This window comes from Chiloscyllium punctatum, chromosome 42, assembly GCF_047496795.1.
Source record: "Chiloscyllium punctatum isolate Juve2018m chromosome 42, sChiPun1.3, whole genome shotgun sequence".
Taxonomy (NCBI): domain Eukaryota; kingdom Metazoa; phylum Chordata; class Chondrichthyes; order Orectolobiformes; family Hemiscylliidae; genus Chiloscyllium; species Chiloscyllium punctatum.
Genome location: NC_092780.1, coordinates 36,842,771 through 36,868,304, shown reverse-complemented (window position 1 = coordinate 36,868,304; position 25,534 = coordinate 36,842,771). Strand labels below are relative to the sequence as shown.

Sequence of the window (25,534 nt, the reverse complement as noted above, 5' to 3'; positions counted from 1 at the left end):
CTTGAAATGTTAACTCTGCTTTCTTCCCACAGGTACTGCCAGACCTGCAGAGTATTGCCAGCAATTTCTGGCTTTGTTTCACCCGTGTGTGTGTGCAGGTGTGAGACACAGTGAAAGACACAAGGTGCACGAATCTTTATTCAAATTTCCACCACCAGGAAGAAAAGAAACACCTGAGTGGCCAGTGACAAGCAGTGCCCTTCACATCAAAGGGCAATGCTGTGTGATCAAACAGTGAAGGGGAGGGCAGGGATTAAATCAAAACAGAGTTGGAGGGGGAAATAATGCACTCCACTCCCTGCAGTGCCTACCTCTCCCTGAACAACTCCAGGGTGTCAGTGGACACGGTGTGCTCCTTTTCCAGAGACACCTGGGCTCTAATGTAACCGCGGAAGAGGGGCAGGTAGTCGGCCCTAACGACCCCCTCCATGGCCCACTGCCTGGACCTGTTGATGGCCAGTTTGGCCAGGCCCAGGAGCAGAGCAATTTCTGTTATTGTTAATTATCTAATTCAAGTGTTTAAAATGACAAAAGGATTCAACATGATAGATGTGGAGAAATTATGTCATACAGACATACAGCCTATGTCCTCTTGTGAGGAAGTGCAGAGGTGATAAAGCCCAATCTTAAATCAGAACTGAGTGATTTAGGATGAGATCAAGAAACACTCACACAACCATTAGCAAAATTCTGCAATTCCCTCACTTTAAAAGCCAATTGGGAAAATCAGTTAAACTTCTCAATACTGGAAGAGGTAAAATCAGTATCAGTTTTTGAGACATAAGGAGTAAAGGTGGATCAACAAAATTGAGTTACAGATCAACAATTATATGACTCCAGAGGACTGCTCTCTCATTGCAGAGAGCAATGGTTTCACCTGAGGGTCACCACATCTCAACTCAGTCGGTGTGGGAATGGAACCCATGTTTTTGGCTTCACTCCCCATTAGAAGCCAGCTGCCCAACTAACTGCCCCCCACAGAATTATACAGTTGAAAGACTGGATGGGATCGAGAGGCTAAATGGTCCATTACCGTTCCTATGGTCGAATGACTGCACTTCAAAAATAATCCATTAGCTGTGAAATGTTCTGGGATGTCCTGAGGATATGATAAGGCACTATAGAAATGTAGTTTGTCTTCTTCTCTCTCTGATCCAACAGCAAAGATTACACATGGTAAATGAATAAAATGGCAGAAATTCACTCAGCATTCTTGGACTGATGAATGATGCTCTCTATATTCTCAGTAATACTGCATTCATGCTCTTAAATAATTTAACAGTGATTATTTTTAAGTAATAAGGGGCTCCATTGCATCTATAATGCACAATCTCTGACACTGCGTACATATCCATACAAATTTGAAGTTGTCAATTTATCAGGATTTAACGACAATGAAGCAGAAATGAATCAGTATAATGACGATAGGAAACCTACACTGCGGGAGTTTCACAAAGTTAAAGTATACAGAATGATCTTTTCAAGTTTGACTGCATAATTTTTAATTCACTTCAGGGTGCAGCTATCGATTGCATAATACTTCGAAGTAAAATACAGCTCCACATTTTATTTGTTGGATATACTTCTCCACACTGAACATTGACGTTGATGCAATAACCTAATGAGGGAAAATTGTAAAGGCCAGGAATCTAAAATTAAAGACATGAAGGAAGCTGGTATGGCATCACCCATTTTACACAAAGTCAAAATCCAACCCTTTCCAGATGTTGCCTGATCTACTACATATTCTGAGACTAATCTTTCCATTCAAATAATGTCACATGCAAAGGCATACAGTCGGAAACACGATAATTGATTTTTTTGTTCACTTTAAAAAATTGTGTGCAATTCTAGTCTCCTTCCTATCAGAAGGATGTTGTGAAACTTGAAAAGGTTCAGCAAAGATTTACAAGGATGTTGCCAGGGTTGGAGGATTTGAGCTATAGGGAGAGACTGAATAGGCTGGGGCTGTTTTCCTTGGAATGTCGGAGGCTGAGGGGTGACCTTATAGAGGTTTACAAAATCATGAGGGGCATGGATAGGATAAATAGAGAAAGTCTTTTTCCTGGGGTGTGGAGTCCAGAACTAGAGGGTGCAGGTTTAGGGTGAGAGGGGAAAGATTTAAAAGGGACCTAAGGGGCAACTTTTTCACACAGAAGTGGTGCATGTATGGAAAGAGCTTCCAGAGGAAGTGGTAGAGGCGAGTACAATTGCAACATTTAAAAGGCATTTGGATAGGTAACTGAATAGGAAAGGTTTGGAGTGATATGGACCAAGTGGTGTCAAATGGGACTAGATTAGGGTAGGTTGACATGGACGAGTTGGACCAAAGTGCTGTACATCTCTATGACTCTATGATTAACATGTTAATTTCATTGTTCCATTTATATATCTTCCCTCACTGAGTTAAAGGGAGTTAGCTTTGCCTCTACTGCCTGTGCTGACAATCTGGAGAAGCCAAAGAGTTGGAAACTTAGTGGGAGGGGTGGGTTGAGGGAGCTGGAGAGGTGGGGGGTGGCGGGGGGGGGGGGGGGGAGCGGGAAATTGTGCAGAGTGAGAAGGGGGAGCTTTGACTCCACCCAGCTGGTGAAGCTTTAAATGACTCTGAAAAGAGGATAGCAATTCAGGGATCAACAGGAAAGTTGCTCTTTAGGCAATCTTACAGAGAGGTTTACAGTGTGGAAACAGGCCCTTCGGCCCAGCCTGTCCATATCGCCCATTTTTCACAATTAACCTAATTCCATTTGCCTGTGTTTAGTCCCAATCCCTCCAAACCTGTCCCATCCATGTAGTTTACAAATGATTTGGGGAAAAAATGGAAACTGTTAACCCTCGATATTGAAATTCCCACTCATTTTGAAGCAGGTTCTATGCAATTGTTCATAATGGAATGCAATTTAGTGGAAGCCCTAGTACACTGCTCAATCTGGCCCTGAACGGGGAGTATGTCATATCCAGCACAGACTTGGATCTGTCAAGAACCAGGAGGAACCACCTACTACAGAATCTCTTTAGACACAGATGATAACATTTTGATTTATCACGGTACGTTTTTGTTATTGTAATGAGTCCTTTTGTTTAAATTACATAGTTGGTGACTCGTCAGATGAGGGGGAGCTTGTAGACCTAAAAACAGCAATTGCTGGAAAAGTTCAGCAGGTCTGGCAGCATCTGTGGAGAGAAATCAGAATTAACGTTTCAGTTCTGAGAAAGGGTCACTGGATGTGAAACGTTAACTCTGATTTCTCTTCACAGATGCTGCCAGACCTGCTGAGCTTTTCCAGCATTTTTTTGTTCTTGTTTCTAATTTACAGCAGTTCTTTTGGTTTTTACTTAACTTGTAGCCATGTTGCATGACTGGTGACATTGAGGTAGACCAATATCACCCTGATTGGTTTTTTAAGAATAGGAGTTTTTGAAATGAATTTTTGATCTCACTGGGAAGGTCAGCATTTATTGCAGTTCACTACTTGTCCTAAAGTAGCAGATTGCTACCACTGAGTCATTAGTTAGGCTGTAGCAGCATCATAGGGTTGAATTTTCATTGAAGACTTTGACTTTCGAGACTATTTCTATGTGTAACTTTCTGGAACGGGGTCAATGATCAGGTCTGCTCCACGTTTCAGGTCCACGTTTGGAGATGGCAGAAGGATGGAAGATGAAGGAGGTCTGATCTGGGAGCAGCTAGCCTCCAGTGTGGCAGAGCTTAGCAGGACATCATTGAGGCAAAAGCTTGGAACAGAGAGCAAGGTGAAAAGGCTGAGGGAACCAGCAGCCTGCACAAGTCCACTGGCTTGCTCATTGCAATCAGATCACATCTTCTTTTCATTCCTCTCCAACCTCCTCTTCCACAGGCACCTTCTTGGAGTAGCTGAGTCTCTGATACACTATAGACCCAGTGCAATGCTTTCAATTTTGAATTGTATATACAACTTTGTTTCTAATTGCTCACTCAACAAACCTTCATTGGCTATCTGCCACTATTTGGGGTTGCAGTCTCTGCACAGGGCTGTCCTTGGGAGGAATTGGGAAGTTAGCAGGAAACCAGCACAAAGTCGTTCTTTCTAACTTTCAGTTCTGATCTCCTTGTTACAGGAAAGATGTTGTGAAACTTGAAAAGGTGCAAAGAAGATTTACAAGGCTGTTGCCAGGGTTGGAGCTATATAGGGAGAGGCTGAATAGGTTGGGGCTATTTTCCTTTAGGTGTCAGAGGCTGAGGGGTGACCTTATCGAGGTTTATCAAATCATGAGGGCATAGATAGGGTGAATGGTCAAGGTCTTTTGGGGGAGTCCAAAACTAAAGGGCATAGGTTTAAGGTGAGAGAGGAAAGATTTAAAGGGACCTAAGGTGAAACTTTTTCACACAGTAGGTGGTGAGTGAATGGAATGAGCTGCCAGAGGAAATGGTGGAGGCTGGTACAATTACAACATTTAAAAGGCATCTGGATGGGTATATGAATAGGAATGGCTTAACGGGATATGGGCCAAATGCTGGCAAATGGGTCTAGACTTATTTAGAATACCTGGTCGGCATGGATGGGTTAGACTGAGGGGTCAGTTTCTGTGCTGTACATCTCTATGACACTATGACTTTGCCCACTGCCTGGACTCCACGCCCACCCCTGAAGACCTGGTTACATTCCCACAGACAAATTCACAGCTTGGAAGCATCTAGCCCATGGTGTCTGTTATTAAAGGAAAACAGGGAACCTGCTTGAGATTTATGTTTTATTTATTTAGGGTGTTGCCCGTGCTTAGCTGCCTTTGACAATGTGAGCTGCCTTCTTGAATCCCTACAATCCATTTGGTCTAGGCAAAAACACAAAAGCATTAGGGAGGATATTCCAGGAGTTTGACCCAGCAACAATGAAGGAACATCAATACATTTCCAAGTCAGGATGGTGAGTAGGTTGGTGAAGGGTTCAGAGTGTTGGTGTTTCCGTATCTGCTGCCCATGTCTTTTTGGATGGAAGGGGCCATGGATTTGGAAGGTGCTATCTAAGGATCTTTGGTGAATTCTGAAGTGTATCTTATATATGTTATGCACTGCAGCTACTGAGAGTGGGCAGTGGAGAGACTGAGTGTTTGCGGACATGGTGACAATCAAGTAGCTATTTTGTCCTGGATGGTTTCAAGATTCTCGAGTGTTGTTAGAGTTGCACCCATCCCAGTAAGTAGGCAGTATTCCATCACAATCCTTACATGTATCTTGTAGACAGGCTTTTGTAGCATCAGGAGGTGAGTTACCTGTTGCAGGATTCCTAACCTCTGAGCTGCTCTAGTAGCCACTACGTTTATGTGGCTAATCCAGTTGACTTTCCGGTTAATGGTCACCCCCTGATGTTGACAGTGTGGGATTAAATGGATTACACTGTCATAGAATGTCAAAAGGGAAATGGTTAGCTTCTCTTTTGTTGCACATGGTCATTGCTTGGCCTTTGCATGGTGCAAATGTCACTAATCATTTGTCAGCCCAAGCCTAGATATTGTCTAGATCTTTGAACATGGTTGCTTCAGTATCTGAGGAGTCGCAAATGGTACTTAACAATGTGCAATCATTGGCGAACATCCCCACTTGTGACCTAAGGACGGAGGAAGGGTCATTGGTGAAGCAGCTGAAGATGGTGGGGCCTAGTAGTCTACCCTGAGGAACTCCTGCAGAGATGTCCTGGAGCTGAGATGACTGACGTCCAACAATCAACATTCCACTGGGGAGCCATGGGCTACAACCATAATCATCTTCCCTTTGTGCCAGTACGACTTCATCCAACCCTCTGATTACTAGCTTAGCTAGGGTTCTTTGATGCCACACTCAGTCAAATACAGTCTTGATGTCAAGTAGAGTTCTTTCTTTAAACAAAAGGACAGTTATGGTTAGAGTGCAGAAGCTATATCTGATACTGCACTGATATAGCATCTTTCACGAATTAAGGGCATCTCAGAATAACTTTACAGCCAATTAAATATTTTTGAAGGGTAGACTGTTGTAATGTAGGAAACACAACAGCCAATTGCCACACAGCAAGTTCTTATCAAGGCTGCATCCTCTCAATGAGCAAGTAAAGCGACACTGCTGTCAGTCTGGGCAATGTTCCAACAGCCTTTGTTCTCACAGGTGAGAGGGCTTCCAGTGGAAGTTAGAAGATAAGGAAGCTGTGTGCCCTCACATGGTGCAGGAGTCTTGAGTCATAAGAACAAAGAAAATTACAGCACAGGAACAGGCCCTTCAGCCCTCCAAGCCGATCCAGATCCTCTATCTAAACCTGTCACCTATTTTCTAAGGTTCTGTAACCCTCTGCTCCCTGTCCATTCATATATCTGTCTAAATACATCTTAAGTGACGCGATTGTGCCCGCCTCCACCAGCTCCACTGGTAACACATTCCAGGCCCACCACCTTCTGCGTAAAGAACTTTCCGCGCATATCTCCCCTAAACATTTCCCCTCTCACTTTGACCTCGTGATACCTAACAATTGAGTTCCGCATTCTGGGAAAAAGCTTCCTGCTGTCCACCCTGTCTATACCTCTCATGATTTTGTAGACCTCAATCAGGTCCCACCTAAATCTCTGTCTAATGAAAATAATCCTAATCTACTCAACCTCTTTTTCATCGCTAGTGCCCTCCATACATCCTGGTGAATCTCCTCCGCACCCTCTTCAAAGCATCCACATCCTGTTGGTAATGTGGTGACCAGAACTGTATGCAGTATTCCAAACGTGATTGAACCAAAATTCTATACAACTGTAACATGACCTGCCTATTCTTGTACTCAATACCCCGTCCGATAAAGGAAAGCATGTTGCTTGCCTTCTTGACCACTCTGTTGACCTGTGTTGCCACTTCCATGGAATAATAGACCTGAACTCCTAGATCTTTCTGTACATCAATTTCCCCCAGGACTTTTCCATTTACTGTATAGCTCGCTCAGCCATTTCCAACGTGAGCAGGTTGATGATAGTGGGACGTTAGGACCATGCGGACGCCCCTGCCTCCAGCACCAATGTTGCTGAGACTGGCAGCTCCTGGGCAATGGGTAGAGCGGTACCGAGAGGTCCTAGTGCCCGGCCGGAGCCTGCGTCCACCTGCAGCCCCGGGGACAATCCGTGCAGCCAGAGGATGTCTGCAACCTGGGGCTGTGTGCGGTTGGGAGAAAGTGGGCGGGGGGCAATAAAGAGGAGTCGTTCTACCCCTTAGCGGGGCTACTGTTTTAAAACAAGTGGATGCAGCCTCTATAGCCGATCAGCTTGCACATTCTGAGACGGGGCGTTTGAAATGCAGCAGCTAGAACAGGATCCATCCGCATAGTGTCCTATATTGGGGGGGGGGGGGGGGGGATCCGCATAGTGTCTTATATGGGGGGGGGGGGGGGGGGGTGTATAATGTGCCATTTAGATTAGAGACATTCACCAGCCTGCCACCCCCCAGCATCGGGCAGGGTGTCTGTAATCCAGGGCTGAACAGCAGCAGGACAGGAGCTACAGAGAGAGAGAGAGAGAGAGAGTCAGTGCAGAACAGGAAACCCCAATCTGTCGCTACTGCTGCTGCTATTAGTAACCGTGCTGCTCGCTGCTTCATCGTGAGCCTGACTTCCTCTCTCTCTCTCTCTCTCCTCCTTTCTCTGTCTGTCTGTGTGTAAGAGAGAATACACACTGCCATTTCTCCTTCCTGTGGATCAGGGGGATCACCCCAGAGATACCAGGCTGATGCTGCCGCTTGTGACTTCCCCGGCAGATCTGAAGGCTGAGCAATGGATTTTACTGGCTGGGAAATAATTTCGGGACCACAGGGTTGGAGAGCAGAAAGTGGAGACTGCCTGTTTCTTAAAGGCTTTTCTTTTTGGTCTGCAGAGTGAGCGTGTGGCTTTTGTTGTTTTTTTTCGTGTGATTTTTGATTTCTCTCTCTCGAGCACCTTCTCTCAGTTTTTTTTGGAAAATAAATAACACGGACTGTCACCCGCTGCTCAATCCTGGATAGTGTGAAGTTCAACGTGTTGAAACATTTTGCCGGCTCCAGGATGGGGAATGCAGCCGGGGGGATGGATATGTCCCCGGGGAAAGAGATCAGGTGCCAGCCAGCGCCTGTCCCCAAGCAGCCCATGCCTGTTAACGAAGGGGAGCTGGAAGAGAGATTCTCCCATGTGCTGGTGAGTACAACACACATTCACTCACACAGACACAAGTCGAGTTGCACGCTTGCCCGGGATTCTCTGCTTCCCGGGTTGATACATTTGGGAGGATTTAAAGGTTTTCATTTTCTTTGGCCGTTTTGCCTCTTTGTTCCCTCAGGGATGTTAGCCACCGGGGCTGTATTTGGGGAGGATTGCGTGGGGAGGGGGAAAGCTGCTTGACAAGGTGAGACAGTGGAGATGGGTCAAGTGGAAATCTTCAGGACTGCATCTGACCATAGTTGGCGGTCTTTACACAGTGCACACCTGGGCCAGGGAAAGGGCTTGTAAATCTCTGAAAAACCAGATGGATTTGCATTCCGAACCTGAACTGCTTTATGGGGAGAGGTGAAGGAGACTTGAACCCACTGTTCGATAAATTTAAACACCATTCCTGTTGTACTTCCATGAATGCAGACTCCAATGAACTGCAAGGTGATCTATAATCTTGGACTTATTACTGTAAAGACTGGTGTATGTCGGACACATGGATGTGAACCCGAATCCTAAGTCTGGGTGACACACCTGTTGAACTATGTTCAAATGTTGAGTATGTTAGAAGCATTTTTAAACTAGAACATGCCACCATCCCCAACCCCAAGTTTATAGTGAAACCTAGTATGATTAAGTGACACCATTTAGTGTCTGCACAGTCAGTGCTCCTAACAGAGACCTGGCCAGTTCCAATTGCAGTATTCACAGGAGACCTTAAAGTGTAAACACTGCTCACCAGTTTTAAAACAGCCTGTAATTTTTGTATTAGTTCTTCAGTGGCTGTATGTGGGATCCACATGTGCTCCTGTTGAATCTGCCAGTCAAATCTTACCCCAACTACCTAGCCCACTTAACTGCTATAATAGCATTTAAGGTCAGTCAGATACAATCTATAATGTATTTGTCATTACAATAGTGGGAAAGGTGAGAAGACGAAAGCAAGTTAAGCAGCCACTTTTCTGGCAGATGTTTCTTGGGCAATCGTGTTTTTTCATTACATTGAATGATATATTTATCTACAGGACTGACACTCTTACATATGTAGACATAATCCAGGATAATGAGTTCCATGCTCTGTCTGACACAGTCCATTTACAGAGATCATAATTGAGACACAAACTCATTTTAGTAGATAAATCCACTGCTCAAAGCTCTTGTGGCTAAATTGTCTAAGTTCTGTCTTTAAGCTGTGGTCACTGTACAGACATGAATTTGAATACCACTGTGGTAAAATAGCCCAAAGGAGAAGAATAATAATTGCTCTTTTGACTACTTGCTGACATGTAATCTGACCCTTTTAAGTTATTTAATTCAAGTTATCAATTTTTAAAGCATTGGATTTTCAATTAGCTGGCTTATTTACAATGTTTGATGCAAATTATAAAGTGATTATAATTTAGTAGTTCAAAATGTATTGAATTATCAAATTCAGACCGTATCACTGTTTGAAATCTATCAAACAAGTTTCTCATCAGCTAAAATGTGTCTTTCTCTTATGTTATCCTGTCAGCAAAGTCCAAGTGTATTCTGTTCTAATGTGTTGAAGATTCTAGCTCTCAGTTTGCTAAACACTGGATACAGTATTAAGAGGTTTTAAGGTATCCATGTCAAGGCAATGGTGGTTGTGAAGCAGGAAATGCTAATTCTGTCATAGGCAGAGGCATTTTTTTCATCGACTTTACTTGGCCATAGTATGTACCTGTACACACTAAAAACGTCTGTATGTACGTTTGTCTAATACCTAAACCAATGACCTTGTCAGGGAACAAATCATTACCAATGGTGATTGTTGCGGCCTATCATGGTATTAAGATTAACTGTGGCATGATGGTTTTCTGTTGCATAATTCAAATAACATGATATTAAGATGTGGTCAAAGTAATTATAGCAAGCATGGGCATATGTCCACTTTGACCCTAATGATTGCTGTCAATACAAAAGAGGCTGGGAAATCTGGGTACCAAAGGCATGGACTTCCCACAGCTTATTGTAACTTCCAGTCAGCAGCCCTGGTTCAATAACTAATATCTACTCAGCATTATCCACCATCCACTGAGGAAGCCTTACATTTGTTTAGCACCTTTTCTTTGCCCCAGGATCATCGAACCTGGGAGTTGGAGCAACAGAACCCCATTCAGCCCTTCAGGCCTGTTTTGCGAGTCAATTAGATCATGACTGATCTAACTGTGGTCTCAACTTCCTTTTCCTGTTCACCTTTCAACTTCCTTGTCCAATTTAATCTTGAACAAATTCAATAACATGCCCTCCAATACTCTCTGGAGAAGAGAATCTCACAGACTAATGATCCAGTCAATGGTAAATTTTCTCCTCATCTCCATCTTAAAACACCTCAAAATGTTTCACAGGCAATGAGTCTTAAAGCTTGTTCGCTTCCCTAGATAAGCACAGCAGTAACTTTCGCACCAGTTTCCACTCACAGCAAGTACTAATTCCTGAGAGAATCCTGCAGTCTAACAATGATGCTTAGTTGCAGCAGTGGGAATGATTGGTATTAAAGTTCAAACTGGCATTATCATAGTGTTACAGAATGATTTACTAGAAGTTGGGAACTACTGAAATTTTATGTTTCGTTCTGGCTTTGTAAGTGACTCAAAGCATTTAATTTCCAGCTATTGTAATTCTCTCGTTCCAATAGAAACACTTTGACCAAAGTGGACAAAAAAGTACTAATTTGTTTCCACTGCCATTCTTTGAGTAGCCTATCCCTTGCAGTATCTACTGTTCCCTGACTCAGAATGTCGACAGGCCCTGCTTTTACATTTTAATCTGGTTCTGTGTTAAATCAGCTTCTAGGACATCTTGTCTTGAGTCACCTCACTCTTCACTGATTTCACTCGTGTTCTCTCTGTTCCTGCTCAGTCTCATTCATGGTATGGCTGACATTGAGAAACCTGTAATGAATAGGGCAGTGTCACCATCGTAGGGAGTTTCTGCAATGACGGAAAATAAAGACTTCCTTCTCTCTAAATGTTGCTGAAGCTGAGTTCTGAGGTATATTTGGTCGGCTTGCATTGACTGCAGTGTTAACCTCTGCTGTGCATTTCCTCCCTGCTATCACTTGTTTGCCTTTTAAAAACTTTGCTGTGACACAAGCATTTGGAGGAGCAGCAAACGTCTTGTAATTTGATGGTGCACAGTCTTGGTAAAGGGTCCATCATCTTGGGCTCTTTAATGAGCCTCTTTAAGAGGTTTGTACTGGAGCCCAATTTTACCTACAACAGTGACAAAATGGCCTCTTTGGCTGAGAATGTTTTGAAGCAAAGATAGATTTTTGATCAGTACAGGAATGAAGGATTATGGTGAGTGGGAATGTAATTTGAGCTGAGTCCATAAAAAGATCAGCCACAATCTTGTTGAATGGCAGCGCAAGCCGGATGGCTCCTATTTCATATGTTTTTACTATGTTCTTATGAATGCTCAAACATTTTAATATTTTCTGGTGGCCCTCGAGAGCACCTGTGCATTTTCTCAGGGTTTAAAAAAAATTAATTTATGCAATATGTGTGTCACTGGCCGGGCCTCTTCGTCCCTAATTGCCCAGAGGGCAGGTCCTAATCAACCATATTGCTGTGAATCACCTATAGACCATATCAGTTAAGGATAGCAGATTTCCTTCCCTGTAGAAAATTAGGGAACTTCCTCATGGGTTTTTAATGACAATCAACAATAGTTACATGATTGCCAGTAGACGAACCTCTTAAAAAAATTTTAGATTCTTATTGAATTCAAATTTTACAGTGAGATTCGAACCCATGTCCCCAAAACATTAGACTGGGTTTTTGAAGAATTAGTCCGGTGCCACTACCTGCCTCACTGAGGTTATAGGCTTTTTCACAAATACTTTGAAAGTTACTGTTTTAGGTGTACATCTACAACTACAAATATCTGCACCTATTGTTAAGATAGGCCTGCTCTGCTAATGACTGACTTCATCCTGCGGCCTGTGTACAGCTGGCACTGTTCTACATTTCATTCTGGCTTGGCACAGCCTGTAAAAAAAAGTAGCAACTAATTGTCACAGTTTTCAATTTCACACTTGGATGGGGAAAGGATAAAACCCAAATATGAACTCAGAAATGTCCTTATGGGGACAATTAATGGAGTAAGGATCATTTATACATGCAATTAAATGGATTCACTGATCACTTTTCTCCTCTGAGGGAGCTTTGCTGTTTGCAAATGGTTCATGACGTTTACCAATACTTAGACATTGTCGGACCTTTGAAAGCACCTTATTACTCGTATAGCTCCTTGTGATGTCCTAAGGTTATGAAAAGACATATAGATGCAAGCTCTTTCATATTCGAGACTACTTAGCAATGGTGGCTATGTAAAAACCCAATTGGTTTATTATTGACCTTTCAAGAAGGAACCCTATTCTCGTTATACAGTCTGTTCTATATTTGACTTCAGCCCCACACAGCCATAAAGTTAACTGGCCTTTTAAATGAGCAAGTCATTCTTTGAATGAATAAAAGTCTCTGAGTGCTTTTGGTGTACATTCTCAACATGGATTACAGTGGTTCCTCTGTAAGGGAAAACTTCTCACCAGTAACAACCACACCCAGTGAATATTTTTCAAAAGAATTGTACTGGATATTATTATAAGATAATAATTCAACCTAGGGATTGAAATAATAACAGAAATAAACTGCTTGAAATACGCAGCAAGTCCCATGGATGGAGACAAGACAAGGTTATGTTTTTAGGTTAGAATCTTCACCTAATTTATCCTTCTTCTGATCTGAGAGGCTTCCATTCATGTGCTTTTTTTTCAGACCCAGACTGACTTCTTTATTAGGTTTGGTGTTGGGGGTTATTCTGTGCAGAGGTTTCCCTTGAAACAAGGTTGTGTGATATTGTCTTTGGGAGACTTACTGGGAAGTTAACATAAACAGTGACCCTAAATTGCAAGTGGCGCTTGGAAGATAGAAGCTGAACAGGCCACTAGGCCTTACGTAGGTCCAGGCACTTTTATGTCCTTGTAACTATCCTGGAGCTCAGAGATCTAACTGGTAATTTGCTTTCTGCCATTTAAGTGTGTCGACTGCTGTTAGTGCTTTTTTCAAAAGAATTAAAGACATCAAAGATTATTGAGAAATAATCTGTTGTCCTTGAGCAATTTGTAGAGCTGCATATGTAAATATATATATATATATATATATATACACACACAAATAGCTCATCCTCTGCCTGTTTCCTCTAATTATCTCATTCTCTAATTGTTTCATCTCTTGATGTGTAGATCAGGCTAGATAGGTAGCAGAAACCTGGTGGATGCTGAATGTGTGACATTGAGCTGTAATTGAAGTGCAGATTGCACTGCAGAGTTCGGCAGCTTGGAACCACGTAAGACTAATAATAAATGTGTCAATTTGTGCTGAAGTGGCCCTGTGGAGTTTAATGTGTTGAAGCCAGCCACCTCTCAGGAACGTATCATGGGACTGCGAAAATGTGCGTGGTTGTGTTACACAACTTAGTTTCACGAGAGTGCAGGTGCTCCCGGCAGACACCAGGCAGGAGGTGGTGGTTGGCGTCTTCTTGTGTGCGTGAAATTGTTAGGATGTTCTCTGACTGCTAGGACTGCTGATCTGGACAATCGCAGTCACCGAAATATATGTCACATGTGTAACTATTGCACATTGAAGTAGTGTGGAAGGAGATTTTAAGGACAGTGAAACTCCTAACCACACATCACTTACCAATTGTGAATAAAAAGTTTGAAAGCATTCAATAGATTCTGTAGACAAGCATATACTATAAGAGCAGATTCATGCTGTGTCATTTAATTTTCTCTTTACATGCATCGTTTCTTAGTATTCTGATTTTAACAAGCAGCAAAACAAAGCAACCTCCTCTGACTGAAGAGCATTGTTATATCTTTATGAATTGGGCATTTCTCAGTGTTAAAATCGAACACATGGCACTTTTTTTTCCCTTTGGCTTGGTCTCCATGCCAACTTGCATCTGATTCCAAGGTTTCTTCCAGAGCTGCTGCAGCATTGAGTAAATGAGATGCAGACCCCACACCATGAGCTCCTGATTTAACCAAACCATTACGCAGGCACATTTTGACCTGCAGGAATAGGAAAAACAACTTGATTGAGTTGTAGGCCAATGGGCACAGCACTAAACCCTGCCTTTATCAACATTGGGTGCACAAGTAGGTCTCGATTGGCAACTCAGCCACAAGGACAGCAAGTGTACAGAGAGTCAGAAGTGAAAGGGGAGGTAGCTTTTGGACCTTAGTCGAAGTAGCACTTGCTGAGTGTCCTAAGTTCCATTTCCATGGCTTAGGCTAGATGTCTCACCTGCTAGATTGACTTAGTGTTAGAATTTGTAGCCATACTTGTAATTGTACGTGCAGAATTCTTTATGTTGAGTTGTCTGCCTAGAGGTAAGTCTGGACCATAACTCTGGCTTCTCTGCTGTGGGCTGAACAAGAAAACAGGTCCTGAATTCACCCCTGTCTGAAGGTGAATAAAATCCTGTGATGTTGTCACCAATCTGATGGTATACTGGCCATCCATCCAACTGAGTTAACCAGCCTCCTGTGGAATCTGAGATGGTCAAGCAGATACATTTTTATATTATGTTGCAGGCAGGAGCTGTAGGTAGCACAGTTGGTTCTGCTATAGCGCATGCTTCTTCAACATGAATTGGCTATACGCAATTGGAGAATTTAGTCCGTTGTTTGTAGAGTTTAAACTTTCCTTACCTGTATTGGCTATAATGCGATTCCGGCCCCATTAGTTTCAATGGTATGGCTATTGCACGATTTTCTTACACTGCAAGATCGCATGAGAACAGAACTATCGTGTTATATCAGAAACAAATGTAATAATAAATACTTCGATTTCTTTTCGATACCCCCTGCTTTTGACAATGGCATGTGTTGGCAGGATTTTCAAATTTTAAACCATTTGGTCATGTGTTGAATACATCTTTGTCAGCTATTAAGACCTGAATTGACACTTCAACTTCAGCTCCGAGGTCTGAAACAGGGCGCTCCAATTGTCTCACAAGATCTCCCAGTATATAGACCCTGATACTGTAATCCTGATATTCAGGCAGTAGTACTGTCACATCTGAGTTAGAAGACTATGGATTCCATTTCTGCACTTTAGATGTTGGCTAAAATTTAGCTTGGCGCATCAATGCCATGCTGAAGACTGCTACACTATCAGAGGTGCTGTCTTTTCATTAACTAAGACGTTGTCTTCCCTCTCAGGTATTGCAAAGATAATGAGAATGTATGGTTAAAATTTATCCTTCAATCCAGATCTAAAGCTAGACATTCTGGTCATTATCATCTGGCTTTAAGTAGGACTGAGCACATTGCAAGTGACTGCAGTCAGACATTTTGGGGCAGCATGGGGGCTCAGTGGTTCGCAATGCTACCTCACAGCACCAGGGACCCAGGTTTGATTCCTGCCTCAGGCAACTGTCTGTGTGGAGTTTGCACATTCTCCCTGTGTCTGCGTGGTTTTCCACTGGGTGCTCCAATTTTCTCCCAAAATTGTGCAGGTTATGTGGATTGGCCCATAGTGTCCAGCGATGTGCAGTGGGAAATGCAGAGTTACAGGGGTGCGAAGAGTCTAGGTGGGATGTTTGTCAGAGGGTTGGTGTGCATCTGATGGGCCAAATAGCTTGCTTCCACACTGAAGTGCTTCTATGACTTTCGAGATATCTTGAGGACATGAAAAGCACTAGATAAAATGGAGTCATTTTCTTTTTAGTGCCCTGTGAATACACACTGTCCATGCTGTGTCATGCCTTTCAGAAACCTTGGGGGCTTGAGGAACACTAGCCATTATTTCAACAATTGTTTCGTATAATATTTTTGTATTAGGTGTGGACTTAAATATGCGTTTATGTGTAGTGGAAGACTATGGAGGAGGCAGTATTAAGTTACACGGAGTAATTCTGATGTGCCTGAGCTAGGTATATAAGGATTGAACAAATACCGAAATTGCTTGAAAAACTCAGCAGGTCTGGCAGCATCTGTGGAGAATCAAACAGAGTTAATGTTCTGGATCTAATGACCGTTCAGTTTTTGTTTATTTCAGATCTCCAACATCTGCAGTTCTATGTTTTCATTAATTTATAAGAAGGTTAATTTTGAAGATCAAAATAAATGACAGTCCAAAAGATACTGGAGTAATTCAAGTGAATGTCATTGATGTAGACTGTTTGTTTTGACAGAATGCTACGACAAGTGAAAAAATAAATTTCATCACAAGATACTTCACTATATAATGACTTCTAAGTTGAGAGTGTGAATGGAATGACACATCTAACTGCTGGCAAAATCGACAGCCCTCTGGTTTTTAGGTTGGTCTTGAAAGTGTCTGTGATATGTTTCTGGTACGTGTACACTGAGAGTGGATTAGTTTCAGGCTTTCAAGAAGGAATTGGAGAAGCTTCCTGTTAGCTGAACGTATTTCAAGTTGTAGTAGCTATTTGGGTTAATAAGGGCAAATTATATCAGCCATCAGAAACTTGATCCATTTGCCTTTGGGGATCAGAGAGGAAATTCTCATATTTGTTCCTTCTTTCCTTTGAATTTCACCTCTTGTTTCTGCTTTTCCTGCAATCCATGTGAGACTAAGCTGGGGTGTTCATGGTATACAGGAAGTCAACTTCCCATTGGTGCTGAAGGTGGGAAGTTCTGTGGGAGAGATGAGGTGGAGTGGGAGAGAGAATATACTTTGGGAGGGGAGGTGGAATGGGACGGGGAAGATACTGTGGGAGAGGGAGGTAGAATGGGACAGGGAAGATACTGTGGGAAAGGAAGTTAAAAATCACACAACACCAGGTTAGAGTCCAACAGGTTTAATTGGAAGCACACTAGCTTTCGGAGTGACGCTCCTTCATCACCTGATGAAGGAGTGTCGCTCCGAAAGCTAGTGTGCTTCCAATTAAACCTGTTGGACTATAACCTGGTGTTGTGTGATTTTTAACTTTGTACACCCCAGTCCAACACCGGCATCTCCAAATCGTAGGAAAGGAAAGTGGAATGGGAGAGGGCAGATACTGTGGGAAAAGAAGGTGGAATGGGACAGGAAAAATACTGTGGGAGAGGAGAGCTGGAATGGGTGAGGGAAGACACTGTGGGGGGGGGCGGGAATTGGAATGGGAGAGGAAAGATACTGGGGGAGAGAGAGCTGGATTGGGAGAGGCAAGATACTGTGGGAAAGGAAAGAAACTGTGGAGAAGGGAGGTGAGCTGAGAGAGGGGGAATAGTGTGGGAGAAGGGAGGTGGGGTGTGAGAGGGGAAATAGTGTGGGGGAAGGGAGGTGGGGTATGAGAGGGGAAATAGTGTGGGAGAAGGGAGGAGGAGTGAGAGAGGGGAAATAGTGTGGGAGAAGGGAGGTGGGGTGAGAGAGGGGAAATAGTGTGGGAGAAGGGAGGCGGAGTGAGAGAGGGGAAATAGTGTGGGAGAAGGGAAGTGGGGTGTGAGAGAGGAAATAGTGTGGAAGAAGGGAGGTGGAGTGAGAGAGGGGAAATAGTGTGGGAGAAGGGAGGTGGGGTGTGAGAGGGGAAATAGTGTGGGAGAAGGGAGATGTGGTGAGAGAGGGGTAATAGTGTGGAAGAAGGGAGGTGGAGTGAGAGAGGGGAAATAGTGTGGGAGAAGGGAGATGGGGTGAGGGGGGAAATAGTGGGGGAGAAGGGAGGTGGGGTTTGACAGGGGAAATAGTGGGGGAGAAGGGACGTGGGGTTTGAGAGGGGAAATAGTGTGGAAGAAAGGAGGTGGAGTGAGAGAGGGGAAATAGTGGGGGAGAAGGGAGATGGGGTGAGGGGGGAAATAGTGGGTGAGAAGGGAGGTGGGGTTTGACAGGAGAAATAGTGGGGGAGAAGGGACGTGGGGTGAGAGAGGGGAAATAGTGGGGGAGAAGGGAGGTGGGATTTCAGAGGGGAAATAGTGGGGGAGAAGGAAGGTGGGGTGTGAGAGGGGAAACAGTGTGGGAGAAGGGAGGTGGGGTATGAGAGGGGAAATAGTGTGGGAGAAGGGAGGCGGAGTGAGAGAGGGGAAATAGTGTGGGAGAAAGAAGGTGGAGTGAGAGAGGGGAAATAGTGTGGGAGAAAGAAGGTGGAGTGAGAGAGGGGAAATAGTGTGGGAGAAAGAAGGTGGAGTGAGAGAGGGGAAATAGTGTGGGAGAAAGAAGGTGGAGTGAGAGAGGGGAAATAGTGTGGGAGAAGGGAGGTGGGGTGTGAGAGAGGAAATAGTGTGGAAGAAGGGAGGTGGGGTTTGAGAGGGGAAATAGTGTGGGAGAAGGGAGGCGGAGTGAGAGAGGGGAAATAGTGTGGGAGAAGGGAGGTGGAGTGAGAGAGGGGAAATAGTGTGGGAGAAAGAAGGTGGAGTGAGAGAGGGGAAATAGTGTGGGAGTAGGGAGGTGGGGTATGAGAGGGGAAATAGTGTGGGAGAAGGGAGGTGGGGTATGAGAGAGGAAATAGTGTGGGAGAAGGGAGGTGGGGTATGAGAGAGAAATAGTGTGGGAGAAAGAAGGTGGAGTGAGAGAGGGGAAATAGTGTGGGAGATGTGAGGTGGGGTATGAGAGGGGAAATAGTGTGGGAGAAGGGAGGTGGGGTATGAGAGGGGAAATAGTGTGGGAGAAGGGAGGTGGGGTATGAGAGGGAAAATAATGGGGGAGAAGGGAGGTGGGGTATGAGAGGGGAATTAATGGGGGAGAAGGGAGGTGGGGTATGAGAAGGTAAATAGTGGGGTAGAAGGGAGGTGGGGTATGAGATGGGAAATAGTGGGGGAGAAGGGAGGCGGGGTGAGAGAGAGGAAATAGTGTGGGAGAAGGGAGGTGGGGTATGAGAGAGAAATAGTGTGGGAGAAAGAAGGTGGAGTGAGAGAGGGGAAATAGTGTGGGAGATGTGAGGTGGGGTATGAGAGGGGAAATAGTGTGGGAGAAGGGAGGTGGGGTATGAGAGGGGAAATAGTGTGGGAGAAGGGAGGTGGGGTATGAGAGGGAAAATAATGGGGGAGAAGGGAGGTGGGGTATGAGAGGGGAATTAATGGGGGAGAAGGGAGGTGGGGTATGAGAAGGTAAATAGTGGGGTAGAAGGGAGGTGGGGTATGAGATGGGAAATAGTGGGGGAGAAGGGAGGCGGGGTGAGAGAGGGGAAATAGTGGGGGAGAAGGGAGGTGGGGTATGAGAGGGGAAATAGTGGGGGAGAAGGAAGGTGGGGTATGAGAGGGGAAATAGTGGGGGAGAAGGGAGGCGGGGTGAGAGAGGGGAAATAGTGGGGGAGAAGGGAGGCGGGGTATGAGAGGGGAAATAGGGTGGGAGAAGGAAGGTGGGGTATGAGAGGGGAAATAGTGGGGGAGAAGGGAGGTGGGGTATGAGAGGGGAAATAGTGGAGGAGAAGGGAGGTGGGGTATGAGAGGGGAAATAGTGGGGTAGAAGGGAGGCGGGGTATGAGAGGCGAAATAGTGTGGGAGAAGGAAGGTGGGGTATGAGATGGGAAATAGTGGGGGAGAAGGGAGGCGGGGTGAGAGAGGGGAAATAGTGGGGGAGAAGGGAGCCGGCGTGTGAGACGGGAAATAGTGGGGGAGAAGGGAGGTGGGGTATGAGAGGGGAAATAGTGGGGGAGAAGGGAGGTGGGGTATGAGAGGGGAAATAGTGTGGGAAAAGGAAGGTGGGGTATGAGAGGGGAAATAGTGGGGGAGAAGGAAGGTGGGGTATGAGAGGGGAAATAGTGGGGGAGAAGGGAGGTGGCGTTTGAGAGGGGAAATAGTGGGGGAGAAGGGAGGTGGGGTTTGAGAGGGGAAATAGTGTGGGAGAAGGGAGGTGGGGTGAGGGGGGAAATAGTGGGGGAGAAGGGAGGTGGGGTATGAGAGGGGAAAGAGTGTGGGAGAAGGGAGGCGGGGTTTGAGAGGCGAAATAGTGTGGGAGAAGGAAGGTGGGGTATGAGATGGGAAATAGTGTGGGAGAAGGGAGGCGGGGTGAGAGAGGGGAAATAGTGGGGGAGAAGGGAGGCGGGGTGTGAGAGGGGAAATAGTGGGGGAGAAGGGAGGTGGGGTATGAGAGGGGAAATAGTGTGGGAGAAAGAAGGTGGAGTGAGAGAGGGGAAATAGTGTGGAAGAAGGGAGGTGGGGTTTGAGAGGGGAAATAGTGTGGGAGAAGGGAGGTGGAGTGAGAGAGGAGAAATAGTGTGGGAGAAGGGAGGTGGGGTTTGAGAGGGGAAATAGTGTGGGAGAAGGGAGGTGGGGTGAGGGGGGAAATAGTGGGGGAGAAGGGAGGTGGGGTGAGAGAGGGGAAATAGTGGGGGAGAAGGGAGGTGGGATTTCAGAGGGGAAATAGTGTGGGAGAAGGGAGGTGGGGTTTGAGCGGGGAAATAGTGTGGGAGAAGGGAGGTGAGGTGAGAGAGGGGAAATAGTGGGGGAGAAGGGAGGTGGGGTGAGAGAGGGGAAATTGTGTGGGAGAAGGGAGGCGGAGTGAGAGAGGGGAACTAGTGTGGGAGAAGGGAGGCGGAGTGAGAGAGGGGAAATAGTGGGGGAGAAGGGAGGTGAGGTGAGGGGGGAAATAGTGAGGGAGAAGGGAGGTGGGGTATGAGAGGGGAAATAGTGGGGTAGAAGGGAGGTGGGGTTTGAGAGGGGAAATAGTGAGGGAGAAGGGAGGTGGGGTTTGAGAGGGGAAACAGTGGGGGAGAAGGGAGATGTGGTGAGAGAGGGGTAATAGTCGGGGAGAAGGGAGGTGGGGTTTGAGAGGGGAAATAGTGTGGGAGAAGGGAGGTGGGGTGAGAGAGGGGTAATAGTCGGGGAGAAGGGAGGTTGGGTGAGAGAGGGGAAATAATGGGGGAGAAGTGAGGTGGGGTGAGAGAGGGGAAATAGTGTGGGAGAAGGGAGGTGGGATTTCAGAGGGGAAATAGTGGGGGAGAAGAGGGGTGGGGTTTGAGAGGGGAAATAGTGTGGGAGAAGGGAGGTGGGGTTTGAGAGGGGAAATCGTGTGGGAGAAGGGAGGTGGGGTGTGAGAGGGGAAATAGTGGGGGAGAAGGGTGGTGGGGTTTGAGAGGGGAAATAGTGTGGGAGAAGGGAGGTGGGGTGAGAGAGGGGAAATAGTGGGGGAGAAGGGAGGTGGGGTATGAGAGGGGAAATAGTGTGGGAGAAGGAAGGTGGTGTATGAGAGGGGAAATAGTGGGGGAGAAGGGAGGTGGGATTTCCGAGGGGAAATAGTGGGGGAGAAGGAAGGTGGGATATGAGAGGGGAAATAGTGGGGGAGAAGGGAGGCAGAGTGAGAGAGGGAAAATAGAGGGGGAGAAGGGAGGTGGAGTGAGAGTGGGGAAATAGTGGGGGAGAAGGGAGGTGTGGTATGAGAGGGGAAATTGTGTGGGAGAAGGGAGGTGGAGTGAGAGAGGGGAAATAGTGGGGGAGAAGGGAGTTGGGGTGAGGGGGGAAATAGTGAGGGAGAAGGGAGGTGGGGTATGAGAGGGGAAATAGTGGGGTAGAAGGGAGGTGGGGTTTGAGAGGGGAAATAGTGAGGGAGAAGGGAGGTGGAGTGAGGGGGGAAATAGTGGGGGAGAAGGGAGGTGGGATTTCAGAGGGGAAATAGTGTGGGAGAAGGGAGGTGGGGTGAGGGGGGAAACAGTGGGGGAGAAGGGAGATGTGGTGTGAGAGGGGAAATAGTGTGGGAGAAGGGAGGTGGGGTGAGGGGGGAAATAGTGTGGGAGAAGGGAGGTGGGGTGTGAGAGGGGAAATAGTGTGGGAGAAGGGAGGTGGGGTGAGGGGGGAAATAGTGTGGGAGAAGGGAGGTGGGGTTTGAGAGGGGAAATAGTGTGGGAGAAGGGACGTGGGGTGAGAGAGGGGAAATAGTGTGGGAGAAGGGAGATGTGGTGAGGGGGGAAATAGTGGGGGAGAAGGGAGGTGGGGTTTGACAGGGGAAATAGTGGGGGAGAAGGGAGGTGGGGTGAGGGGGGAAATAGTGGGGGAGAAGTGAGGTGGGGTTTGAGAGGGGAAATAGTGTGGGAGAAGGGACGTGGGGTGAGAGAGGGGAAATAGTGTGGGAGAAGGGAGGTGGGGTGAGGGGGGAAATAGTGGGGGAGAAGGGAGGTGGGGTTTGACAGGGGAAACAGTGGGGGAGAAGGGACGTGGGGTGAGAGTGGGGAAATAGTGGGGGAGAAGGGAGGTGGGGTGAGAGAGGGCAAATAGTATGGGAGAAGGGAGGTGGGATTTGAGAGGGTAAATAGTGTGGGAGAAGAGGGGTGGAGTGAGAGAGGGGAAAAGGGGAAATGGATTGGTAGGGGGAAAGCTGACATGGGAGTGTATATTGGTTAATTTCTATATTCAGCTAATGGAGCAATGTTATGCCGAATTATGTTCAAAATCTGAGTATATTTTGGCATCATTTAATTTCTCCACATATTGCAATTAAAGCAATCGTCTCTCTTGGGTCTAGTACAGTCAGGTTGCAAACTGTTAGAGTCATCAAGTCCTAAAGCACTGAAACAGTCCCTTTGGCCCAAACTGGTCCGTACCAACCAAAATGTCCATCTACACTAACCCCAGTTCCCTGCACTTGGCCCGTATCCTTTCAAACCTTTCCTATCCATATATTTGTCCACATGCCTTTTAATTGTTGTTACTGTACCCCCTTCAATCACTTGCACTGGCATCTCATTCCATATGCATACTACCCTTTGTGGAAAAGCGTTGTCCCTCAGATTCCCTTTTGTTCTTTCCTGTCTAACCTTAAACAGATGCCCTCTCGTCCTTGATTCCCCAACCCTGGGAAAAGGACTGAGTGCATTCACCCTATCCATGCCTCTCATGATCTTTTACATTTCTATAAGTTCCCCCTTCAGTCTCCTACGCTCCAAAGAAAAATTTCCCAGCTTGTCCAACCTTCTCCTAGAGCTCAGACTGTTGAGTCCTGGCAACATCCTTGTAAATTTCTTCTGCACTCTTTCCAGTTTAATCATACTGTTCTACAGTATGCTGCACCTTTCAGAAAATCTACATTTGCAGTTAGATTGTATTTGGACAGTGAGGTTGAATAGGCCATTGTTAACAAGGGATAGTCAAATTTACTCATGATTTGGAGATGCCGGTGTTGGACTGGGGTGTACAAAGTTAAAAAATCACACAACACCAGATTATAGACTAACAGGTTTAATTGGAAGCACACTAGCTTTCGGAGCGCCGCTCCTTCATCAGGTGATTGTGCATCGCTCCGAAAGCTAGTGTGCTTCCAATTAAACCTGTTTGTCTATAATCTGGTGTTGTGTGATTTTCAAATTTACTCGTTATTGTTTACACGTTGCCATTGAAAGACTTGCTTGCGGTTACTGAATGATTCCTGGTTTGTGGAACACTAGTGCAAGACAGACTGATGACTGTTGAAGCAATTTGAAAGTTCTGAATGTTTGAGAACAATGATGTAGAAGTAACAAAACAAAATGTCACCAAGATGAAGCAGGGCCCTTACATGGCTGGACACAGTGTCCTCACCGATATAGTGCAAGCAAGAAGTGAGGACCATCTTCACGTGACACCAGGTTATAGTCCAACAGGTTTATTTGAAACCACAAGCTTTCAGAGCATAATCCCTTTGTCACGTGAAGCTTGTGTTTTCAAATAAACCTGTTGGATTATAACCTGGTGTTGTGTGATTTCTGACTTCATCTGACTCCAGGTCATGTACATGGTCTCCAGCTTTAACAGGGTTGCAGACAGCAGTGCGTTGTATGTGTTGAGTTTTTTTTTGCTCCATATGTTATTGTTAAGTAAACTGCTGTCCCTTAACTCTGAAACTTGGACTTGATTATTTCCTGTGGTTTCCAAAACCTTCAGGAAGTAAATGGACTCTCAAACCTTTTTCTGATAACCTAATTAGAAATCAAGTAAAAACAAGGGCTGCAGATGCTGGAAACCAGAGTCTAGATTAGAGCGGTGCTGGAAAAGCACAGCAGGTCAGGCACTCTGCAGGCACAATGCCTCTAATCCTGATGAAGGGCTTTTGCCTGAAACGTTGATTATCCTGCTCCTTGGATGCTGCCTGACCTGCTGTGCTTTTCCAGCACCACTCTAATCTAATTAGAGATTAACACTATCAAGGGGAATGGCAAAATTGGTCCAGGCTATATTTACTATGAGGTAACAAGTTTAACTCCTAAGGATATGAGCTAAATAAATCAGAAGTTGAGATCAAGAAGAGAATTCTGATAACTGTTCATTTCCACAAAGATTAATGCACATGGTTAAATGTCAGTTTGATATCTGAGCCCCACACTAAGCCTTGACTGATAGCTCTCTGCTGATGTGGGGAGTGTTACAAATGAATGCCTTTTCCCAATTCAACTGTATTTATGCTTCAAAGGAGTCAGTTGAACTAGGCTTTCTTGAGATAGAGGAGAAAGTGAGGACTGCAGATGCTGGAGATCAGAGCTGAAAATGTGTTGCTGGAAAAGCGCAGCAGGTCAGGCAGCATCCAAGGAACAGGAGAATTGACGTTTCGGGCATAAGCCCTTCTTCAGGAATGAGGAAAGTGTGTCCAGCAGGCTAAGATAAAAGGTAGGGAGGAGGGACTTGGGGGAGGGGCGTTGGAAATGCGATAGGTGGAAGGAGGTCAAGGTAAGGGTGATAGGCCGGAGTGGGGTGGGGACGGAGAGGTCAGGAAGAAGATTGCAGGTTAGGAAGGCGGTGCTGAGTTGGGGGATTTGACTGAGACAAGGTGGGGGGAGGGGAAATGAGGAAACTGGAGAAATCTGAGTTCATCCCTTGTGGTTGGAGGGTTCCTAGGCAGAAGATGAGGCGCTCTTCCTCCAACCGTCGTGTTGCTATGGTCTGGCGATGGAGGAGTCCAAGGACCTGCATGTCCTTGGTGGAGTGGGAGGGGGAGTTGAAGTGTTGAGCTAAGGGGTGGTTGGGTTGGTTGGTCCGGGTGTCCCAGAGGTGTTCTCTGAAGCGTTCCACAAGTAGGCGGCCTGTCTCCCCAATATAAAGTGGGCTACATCAGGTGCAGTGGATGCAATAGATGATGTGTGTGGAGGTGCAGGTGAATTTGTGGCGGATATGGAAGTATCCCTTGGGGCCTTGGAGGGAAGTAAGGGGGGAGGTGTGGGCACAAGTTTTGCATTTCTTGCGGTTGCAGGGGAAGGTGCCGGGAGTGGAGGTTGGTTTGGTGGGGGGTTTGGGCCTGATGAGGGAGTCGTGGAGGGAGTGGTCTTTTCGGAACGCTAATAGGGGAGGGGACGGAAATATATCCCTGGTGGTGGGGTCTGTTTGGAGGTGGCAGATAGAGAAAGTTCCTTGAGAAAGTTTAAAAAAAACTATACATGACAATAGATTGTGACATGTTGTAGCCATCAAGATAAACTGATTCTGATAATACTGAATTTAAGGCAGT

The 25,534-nt window shown here is 45.7% G+C and overlaps 1 protein-coding gene across 9 annotated transcripts in view; it reads left to right on the top strand.

Moving 5' to 3' along the window:
- Positions 1-7,411: 7,411 nt before the first annotated feature.
- fmnl1a (formin-like 1a) overlaps positions 7,412-25,534 on the top strand; it is a 265,065-nt gene continuing 246,942 nt past the window's right edge. For 7 of the 9 annotated variants that reach the window (XR_011955183.1, XR_011955182.1, XM_072561823.1 and 4 more), the window contains exon 1: positions 7,412-8,144. Coding sequence is in view for 7 of the 9 variants with exons in the window: in XM_072561823.1 (XP_072417924.1) it covers positions 8,016-8,144 (129 nt within the window). In the remaining 2 variants the exon portion in view is untranslated. The remainder of the gene's footprint in view (positions 8,145-25,534) is intronic. The other 2 variants (XM_072561822.1, XM_072561818.1) reach the window with 1 other exon arrangement.